We start from the raw sequence: 8,753 nt of genomic DNA on the forward strand, positions 1-8,753 counted from the left end.
GCTGCAGTTCTGTGGGCCGCCTTAAACCCAAAATCTGCTTCCGTGTAGGTGGCTGGCCCGTGGACCTACTACTCGGGCCTCAAGGGCGTGGCTCTCTGGCTGGCCATAGGCTATGGGCTAGGAACGTCCACGATCGTCTGGTTCTTCCCCTCATTTATTTGCAGAATTTTTGCTCAAAAAAATTATTTACAGAATTTTATTCTCCTTCATTCAGCTGATTTTGACAGTTCTTTTTGTCAAGGGTGGCACCCAGTTAGCCATCCTACATGGCGTCAGGAGAGGATAAATTAGACTTAAAACATTTTAAACTTGAAAATAATCCAAACACTATTTTTGGAAAATACGTAAGAAAAAATTATTTTGTTAGCCCTGAAAAAAAGTTCAGCTTACTTTTTTCGTCATTTTATTTTGGACTTACTTATTTAGCCTGAAAGCTATCTTTAGTTACTTATATGACTCTTCCATTAGTTTTGGGAGTTAATGGTGTCAAGTCAAGAGTGAAATGTCGATTTTGCCCCGGAGTGAAAAATGAATCGGTGCAAAGTTTAGTCTGTCTATGTTTAATTTCAGAGAATATTTCGCATGGTTTAAGCACATGCGATTTTGAGAAATATTTTATGTAGTTATGATAACCTTAAACCATGCAAAATATTCCCTGAAATTAAACATTGTTTGACTTAACACCGTTAGGTTCCAAACTAATGAAAGGACCACGTAAGTAACTAGATAGTTTTTCACGTCGAATAGGTAAGTTCAAAAATAAAAGCATCACGAAAGTAAACCGAACTCATTGGACCCGTGACTTTTCCAGTGACTGAGATCGACCGCTTGTTCGAAAATGCGTGAATGACAGTCAAACTGGAATTTGGCTACCCCGCTCCTCAACAAACACACACTATCCTAGGGCCGTCCACGTGTTGTCAACCGGGAGCAGGCTTGCAATGCTTGTGGTTTGAACTCTGAAGCAGGTGCGCACCGAATTTTTTTTTCAAAAAGAAAAAGGTCGTGCATGGGAACAAACAAAAAGAAAAGAAAACAAAACAGCACAGAACACTAGCAGCATGCATCACGCGCATTTGTCAGAGAGCACCACTTTAGTTTGGTGACTCCGAGGTTGATGGCACATGCAAAGAAAGATTCTCGTGTGATGACCTTGTCTTCCCCTGCCCACGAGCACGCATTGTATAGCAGCTGCGGTGCCCGGTGCCGCCGCCGCTGCCGCGCCTGGGTACCCAACCCGCCAGGAGAGGACAACGAAGATGACACCGCCGGCGCCGGCCACCGCTCGCCCGGGACCTGCGCAGGTCTACCTCAAGAGCCACGGAACCAGAGTGGCGAGGCCGCACCTCCTCGACTGGGCCGTGCTGGTCTTCCTCGTCGCCCTCGACGGGGCGCTCAACTTCATCGAGCCCTTCCACCGGTTCGTCGGAGCAGACATGATGCCGGGCCTCCGGTACCCCCTCAAGGAAAACACCGTGCCCGTCTGGGCCGTCCCGGTGCGTGCACGCGGTTGCTCCTCTCTACGAGTACCTATAGCCCTGGACCCTGGACAGGACTGAACCTTTCCATTCGTCGACACGCAGGTGGTCGCCGTCGTCGGGCCGGTGGCCATCATCGTGGGCATATACGTGAGGAGGAGGAACGTGTACGACCTGCACCACGCCATTCTCGGCCTTCTGTTCTCCGTGCTTATAACCGCCGTCCTGACCGACGCGATCAAGGACGGCGTCGGCCGGCCGCGCCCCAACTTCTTCTGGCGCTGCTTTCCCGACGGTCTGCCGGTGAGTTCACCTGTCTGTTCGATTACTGATCAGTCGCTCAGAAACTATATGTACTCTGTTGCTGCTGCTTCAGATCCAGCAAAGCCGGCTCATCAGTATGTAAACGTGATGGATTCTCTTCTCCATCCAGGAGTACGACAACGTGACTCGAGCTGCCATCTGCCACGGCGACCCGGCGGTGGTCAAAGAAGGGTACAAGAGCTTCCCAAGCGGCCACACCTCATGTAGCTTAGCTACTCCACAGTTATGGAAGCCATTTCCATCTGCTTGCATGCCGCCGCCGCCACTGAGCACTGGACTCCTTGCGCCTCGCAGGGTCGTTCGCCGGGCTGGGCTTCTTGTCCTGGTACCTGGCCGGCAAGATCAAGGCGTTCGACCGGCGAGGGCACGTCGCCAAGCTCTGCATCGTCGCCCTGCCGCTGCTGCTCGCCTCGATGGTCGCCGTGTCGAGGGTCGACGACTACTGGCACCACTGGCAGGACGTGTTCACCGCCGGAGTTCTCGGTATGTCGAATCGCATCCCGGGCTGTCGTTTCTTGTGTCGGCAGCTCTTCTGCGTTCTCGAGATGATAAAGTACTCCCCCTCTTAAAATAGGAGTAGTTCTAAGTCATCTTTTTTTAAATTTTGATCGATTACATATAAAAAATATTAATATTTATAATACATAATTAGTATCGTTAGATATTTAGTTTAATATACTTTAATAATAAATTTATATGGAGATATAAATATTACACGTATTTTTTACAAATCTAGTCAAAGTTTATAAAATTTGACCTGTACGTATTCCATAACAACTTCTATTATGCGACGGAGGGCTGGTAGTAACGACTCTGCATCTGCAGGATTGGTGGTTGCTTCCTTCTGCTATCTGCAGTTCTTCCCACCACCATCTGGTGAACAAGGTATCTGAAATTACCACAGTACAACACCGTACCTCTTCTTTTTTTCCTTAAAAACACCGTATTTTTTCTGTTTTTTTTTAGGAAACAGGAGGGGCTTAGAGCCCCTACTGAAATTTTATTAAAAACTTGAAACATACAAAGTATTACACAACAGGTTCAAGAAACAAACAAAGTAAAAAAGAAGATAGCCAAGATTACACAAAGGCTTCTAGCCATGAATCTATGCGTGGGTGAAGAGAAGTCTTTGCTCTAAGAATAATCAGAGCAAATTCTTTCTTGAAGACAGAGCGACATCTTTGAACTGAATGCGCCAAATTTCTGAAAATGACGTCATTTCTCATGATCCAAATAGCCCAACACATTGTTAGTCTGATCTCCATGAAGAACGACTGGTTTAGCTGATGTTTAATACTGTCTACGATGTCCAGAATATCATCACTGTTTGGTAGAAAAACATTTAAACTGAACCAGCAAGCCTGAGAGAACGGGCAATGAAAGAAAAGATGAAGTAGATCTTCCTCAACATTGAGCAAACAGAAAACACAAGTATAATCCTGGAGAAGCATATTACGTCGACGTAATAAGGATCTAGTGCTCAGCCGATTCTTCAATACAAGCCAAAAAAAAAAAATGAATTTCCTTTTGTCCTGACAAGCAGATCTCCATAGCCAACTGTAAACTTTAGGTACATGATGATGACCCAAAAGATGTTTATAAGCCTTCTTAGATGAATAAGTAGAGGACCCTCAAATATAAGACAAGTTATCAGTAGATTGTTGCAAGTGCAAGCTGTGAATAGTTTGTGAAAGTTCCTGAAACTGAGCATATGCTTCCCCAGAGAGCGGCAAATGGAACAAATTCCGAATGAGAGGTGTGGATGCTGCCACCTTCAGAGAAATCTGCTGATTCTTAGCATAAGAAAAAAAATCGGGATAGGTTTGAGAGCAAACAGATCCTCCCCAAAGATCAGGCCAGAGGAAGCATGTTGATCCATCTTTCACAGAAACCATTGCCATACCTTTGTAGTCATCTTGTAGTTTGAGAATATCTCGCCACCAGAAAGAACCTCTAATCCTTCTACCTTGATACGGTAACTTGCCTTGAGAGTAATAATGTCCCTATACTAATTGGACCCATGGAATGTCCACCTTATTGTAAAACTTATGTAGATGCTTAAGGAGCAAGCTTTCATTTTGTACTGTCAAATTAATAACTCCCAAGCCACCATCCGGCTTCAGTACACAGACCAAGGGCCAAGCTGCTTTTGATGGTTTTTTGCTGCTCAAGTTAGAACCACGTCATAAACAATGCTTTATAAATTTATCAATTTGTTGATCACTCTTTTTGGTAGAAGAAAGCTGCACATTGCAAAGGTTGGAAGAGCTGTAAGAACTGCATTAGTGAGTTGTAACCTGCCTGCATCACTTAGAAAGGATGAAAAAGCCACCAATCTTCTCTCACATTTTGAAACCAAAGGCCAGAAATCTGCCACTGAAGGTCTGGCTAAACTTAAAGAAGGCCTAGATAGGTGAAGGGTAGAGATCCTTTAGAGCAACCCAGAGTATTAGCTAAAATATCAAACTTCTCTTCAGTCACATTAATAGGAACCATAAAGGATTTATCAAAGTTTACCTTCAAACCTGTGGATTCTGCAAATTCGGATAACAAATCCTTCAGATGATTTAACTGGGTGACATCCCTTTGCATAAAAATGAGTGTATCATCTACATACTGTAGAATAGAGAAATCATCATCACCAAGCAAAGGTATTGGAAGATCCAAAAGTTGATTCCCCCTAACATTGTTAAGAACTGTCTGTACCAGATCGGCAGCTAAAACAAAAGGTAATGGTGACAGTGGATCACCCTGTCTAACTCCCCTCCTGCAATGAAAGACTTTTTCAGGAACTCCATTCAAGAGAACAACAGAAGTACCCGATTCAAAAATAAGCCTCATCCAATTCAACCATTTTCTGCGAAAACCTTTATGTTCCATAATTTGTAGCATTAAACTATGCTCTACTTTGTCAAAGGCTTTTTCAAAGTCTAATTTCAAAATAATCAGCTCTTTTTTTGATTGATGGCACATATGCAAATATTCTACGGCCCGGCTAGACAATCTTGTATTGTCCTATATTTAATGAAACCATATTGATTTTTATGTACCAGAGAAGGTAGAACCATCTGAAGCCTATTTGCTAGTATTTTTGTGATGATTTTAACTGAGGTGTTTAACAAAGAAATGGGCCTATAATCAGAGACTCTCATGGCACCATTCTTTTTAGGGATCAGAGTGATATAGGAACCATTTATATTTTGCAGGCAAATTTGTTCAGAATAAAAAGCATCACATAAATTATAGAAGTCATCATTGATCACTAGTAGTACAATGTTAGATAGATCTTGGGAAAAAGTCTACTTAACCCCCACCTATCATACTTGGTCTACTTCACCCCCTCAATTATGAAACCGTCTGTTTTACCCCCTGAACTATCTAAAACCGTCTGTTTTACCCCATGGAGCGATTTTCAGCGGCGGATCTGCTACAGTAACAGCGGTTTGCTACAGTGTCGGCGGTTTTGCTACAGTACCCGCGGTTTGAATTTTCTTTTTTTTTGTTTATTTTCGGTGAATTTTTGAAAAATCATAGTAAATCATAGAAAATCATAAAATGAAAAATCTAATTTTATTGGACTCCACATGAGTAGATCTACATAGTGAATATATAATACGGTATACTCTAGTACAAAATTTTTACTGTAGCATTAAATTAATTGGAAAATCTAATTTTGTCTGTAATTAATTGGAATAATTCATAGCTGCAGCTTCTATGGTCCAATTGTGGTGAAATTTTAATGGTACGCTAATTATTGTATGCTTGAACTATAGTAAAAATTTTGTACTCATTGGACTATGTATAACTTAGTTATACATAAATTCTAATTAATTACAGACAAAATTGGATTTTCCAATTAATCTAAAGCTACAAAAAAAATTTGTACTAAAGCATACCGTATTATATATTCACTGTGTAGATCTACTCATGTGGAGTCCAATAAAATTAGATTTTTCATTTTATGATTTATCAAAAAGTCACCGAAAATAAATAAAAAAAATTCAAAACCACGGACACTGTAGCAACCCATAGTCACTGTAGCAACCCGTTGTTACTGTAGCAAACCGCCGCTGAAAACCGCCCCGGGGGTAAAACAGACGGTTTCATAGTTGAGGGGTGAAGTAGACCAAGTATAATAGTTGGAGGGGTCAAGTAGACTTTTTCCATAGATCTTGCATCTATCATAGTACTCTTTTGAGCGGATACATTACAGGATCGTTGGTAATAAGTTCTACTACCTGACAAATTTCAGGATTTTGGCCTCATTCCTACTTTGAGCACATCCTCAGCCTGGAGGGTGAGATCCAAGTGCAGTCAACAGCTGACGACTCGAGTCCTCAACACCCGTCACTAACACTTGACTCGTCGCCAGGTCGTGTTGCAGTGGAGATGAGAACCACTAGCCAAGCAGCAGATTCCATGGAGTCAGGCCACAGATCTCATCTCAATGATTGAAAGCTGCAGTTTGTTATGTTTTTTTCTTTTTTCTTCTTGTTCTCAACAATACCGTATGCTAATTTTCAATTTCAAGGCATTACTACTGTACACCAGAAAATTTACAAAACTCGATTAGAACCTACACGTACAGCACTGTTGTGTGCCTATGTTCTTTGACCAGTGATTACGAGTTTACGACCCATTTCAATTCACAGCTAAGCAAGCAAAACGTAGTTCCTCTTCAGTTGTTCCATCTCTGACATGCAGCGGCCTTCATATGCACGAGGGAGGGACTAGAGTGCCGCCGACCACACCGCCGGCGACGTGCGCGCACCGCGACTGCGTGGCGACGCCGCGCTTGACGTAGCGCAGGTCGATGTCCCTGAGCTCCAGCTCCCGGCACGGGCTCGCCTCGCTGCACGACAGCTTCACGGCGACCTTGGTCGCCGACTCGCCCCGGATGTTCCTGAACTTGACGTCGCTTATCCTCACCGCCGACGGCCGCTGCTCCTGCAAGCCGACTATGAAAAACGTGATAGAGATGAGCGTTTTGTGATGCATGAATCCAGAAGTTTGCATCGACCGACGGACCGATTCGCGGCAGGAGGCGTAGGGGCAGTACTCCTGGTCGATGATGATGGGGTTGCGGACCTTCCTCATGACGATGTCCTCGAAGACGAGCCCGGACACAGCGGTGGGCCAGGTCTCGCCGCGCCACGTCTTGATCCGCACGCCGTTGGACGTGCCGGCGAGGGTGCAGTTGGCCACGCGCAGCCGCCGCACGTCCTCCTCGCCGGGGTACCTGCCGAGGCTGCCCACGCTGATGCCGTGGCCCGGCCCGCACGACACCCCGGACACCACCACGTCCGAGGCGCCCGGTCCGACGGAGACGCAGTCGTCGCCGGTGGCCACGGCGCAGTCCGTGACGTGCACGTTGGAGGAGCCCTGGATGTGCACGCCGTCCGTGTTGGGGCTGCTGCGCGGCGCGCGGATGCTCACGCGGTGGATGCGCACGTCGTGGCTGCCCACCACCGTGACGTGGAAGAACTTGCTGTCCAGCGACGTCACGCCCGTGATGGTCGCGTTCCTCACCAGCCCGAGCTTGATGGACTGATGATGATGATGAATCAGGAAAAAAAAAATCATCAGAACGCAAGATCGTTGGATTTTCTATCGGACGGCCTACGTGGAAGAACACGCAGCATGTCAGCATGCTTGTTATGACCCTGAACTTACGGTGGGCAGAAGCTTGCAGTCGCGTTTCTGCGGGCACTCATTGAGCGGCCACGCCGTGGCGCCGCGGCCATCGAACGTGCCGCCGCCGGTGACGAGCAGCCCGTCGATGCTGGAGAAGTGGACCCACTCGCGGCAGCCACGGAAGGCGCCGAGTCCCGGCGGCGCGCGGAGGACGCCGCGGACGTGGACCTCCATGTAGCCCTTGCAGGGACCCCGGAACACCAGCGGGTGCAGCAGGTAGTCGCCCCTGGGGACGACGACCGCGGCTCTCCCTGGCGTCGCGCACGCCTTCGTCCACGCCCGAAGGAAAGCCTCGGAATCGTCCGTGCGCCCGTCGGCGACCGCGCCGAAATCCGAGACGTTGAAGACGCGGCCGGCAGTGGCGACCTCCGCGAACCACGACGTCGTCGCCGTGGCCAGGAGAAGCAGAGCGGCGGCTAAGCGCAGTGGCATGGCTGTGGGTAGGTACGTCGTCAGCTCGATCTGGAAGAACTGGTCGAATTAAAGCTAGCCAACACACGCAGCGTGCATGCACGCAATTGGCATAATCACGCATTGCTCCGAGCATGTTTTTACGGCCTGTCGTTCTTGGGACCGCGCAATTGTATATTGCTTGTTTGTTATAAGGCGGGGAAGCTGCTCTTGCCGTGAGCACCAACGTTTACCTTGTTTCCTGGCTGAATTGTCTCGCGTCACAACCTAATGAGCCGGTTCTTCTATTGTTTTCTGGAAGCCTAACTAGTGTTGGTTCGTTATAAGAGAAAAACACTGAAACCAATAAACGAACAGACCGAATAACTATTGATCCAAGTAGGTACTGTATGAACTATTGATCCAAGTAGGTACTCCCTCCGTATATGTTTTAGAGGTCGTTCTGAGGGTTCGTTCGAGTTGCACAATACAAGTCGTTCGTCCCCGCGCTGGCCAAAGGAGACGGCTTTGCCCCTGACTCATCGGTTTCCAAATCCGTTTCGAGTTAATGCACGCCGCGACCCTCGGTTCACGCCGCGACCCTCGGTTTCCAAATCCGTTTTGACCCTCGTTAGCGCTGCGGCCCTCGGCATCTCGCTCGCTTGCCTCGCAGCCGCGCCTGCTCGCCTCCCCGCCGGGCTCGCTCACCTCGCCGCCGCGCTCGCCTCACCTCGCCACTGTGCCCGCTCGCCTCGCTGCCACGCCTGCTCGGACATGGAGATGGAGCTCACGTCAGAGTCCTCAGAGATGGAGCTGGCGCCGGTCTCGGACATGGAGCTCGCGCTGGTCCAGTACAGCGCGAAAGGG

The 8,753-nt window shown here is 47.4% G+C and overlaps 2 protein-coding genes across 2 annotated transcripts; one reads left to right on the forward strand and one right to left on the reverse strand.

Annotated features, from left to right (window-relative positions):
• Positions 1-1,227: 1,227 nt before the first annotated feature.
• LOC136521763 (lipid phosphate phosphatase 2-like) lies at positions 1,228-6,335 on the forward strand. Its single transcript, XM_066515538.1, has 6 exons — positions 1,228-1,496; positions 1,584-1,781; positions 1,912-2,005; positions 2,097-2,285; positions 2,628-2,687; positions 6,055-6,335. The coding sequence occupies exons 1-6, from the start codon at positions 1,260-1,262 to the stop codon at positions 6,255-6,257; spliced, it is 981 nt and encodes a 326-aa protein (XP_066371635.1). The 5' UTR covers positions 1,228-1,259; the 3' UTR covers positions 6,258-6,335.
• Positions 6,336-6,512: 177 nt separating this feature from the next.
• LOC136519963 (exopolygalacturonase-like) lies at positions 6,513-7,928 on the reverse strand. Its single transcript, XM_066513363.1, has 3 exons — positions 7,476-7,928; positions 6,831-7,349; positions 6,513-6,749 (listed from the first exon to the last, which is right to left on the reverse strand). Exons 1-3 carry the CDS (start codon positions 7,926-7,928, stop codon positions 6,513-6,515), a joined length of 1,209 nt encoding a protein of 402 aa, XP_066369460.1.
• Positions 7,929-8,753: the final 825 nt, after the last annotated feature.

This window comes from Miscanthus floridulus, chromosome 18, assembly GCF_019320115.1.
Source record: "Miscanthus floridulus cultivar M001 chromosome 18, ASM1932011v1, whole genome shotgun sequence".
In the NCBI taxonomy this organism is placed as follows: domain Eukaryota; kingdom Viridiplantae; phylum Streptophyta; class Magnoliopsida; order Poales; family Poaceae; genus Miscanthus; species Miscanthus floridulus.

Bases quoted from the DNA above. Each gene is read 5' to 3' on its own strand.
- LOC136521763 (XM_066515538.1), top strand. From the start codon at position 1,260: ATGACACCGCCGGCGCCGGCCACCGCTCGCCCGGGACCTGCGCAGGTC. The intron at 1,497-1,583 runs GTGCGTGCACGC...GTCGACACGCAG, and splicing joins TGCCCGTCTGGGCCGTCCCG to GTGGTCGCCGTCGTCGGGCC. The intron at 2,688-6,054 runs GTATCTGAAATT...GACAAATTTCAG, and splicing joins ACCACCATCTGGTGAACAAG to GATTTTGGCCTCATTCCTAC.
- LOC136519963 (XM_066513363.1), bottom strand. From the start codon at position 7,928: ATGCCACTGCGCTTAGCCGCCGCTCTGCTTCTCCTGGCCACGGCGACG. The intron at 7,350-7,475 runs GTAAGTTCAGGG...CATCATCATCAG, and splicing joins ACTGCAAGCTTCTGCCCACC to TCCATCAAGCTCGGGCTGGT. The intron at 6,750-6,830 runs GTCCGTCGGTCG...GTCGGCTTGCAG, and splicing joins ACGCCTCCTGCCGCGAATCG to GAGCAGCGGCCGTCGGCGGT.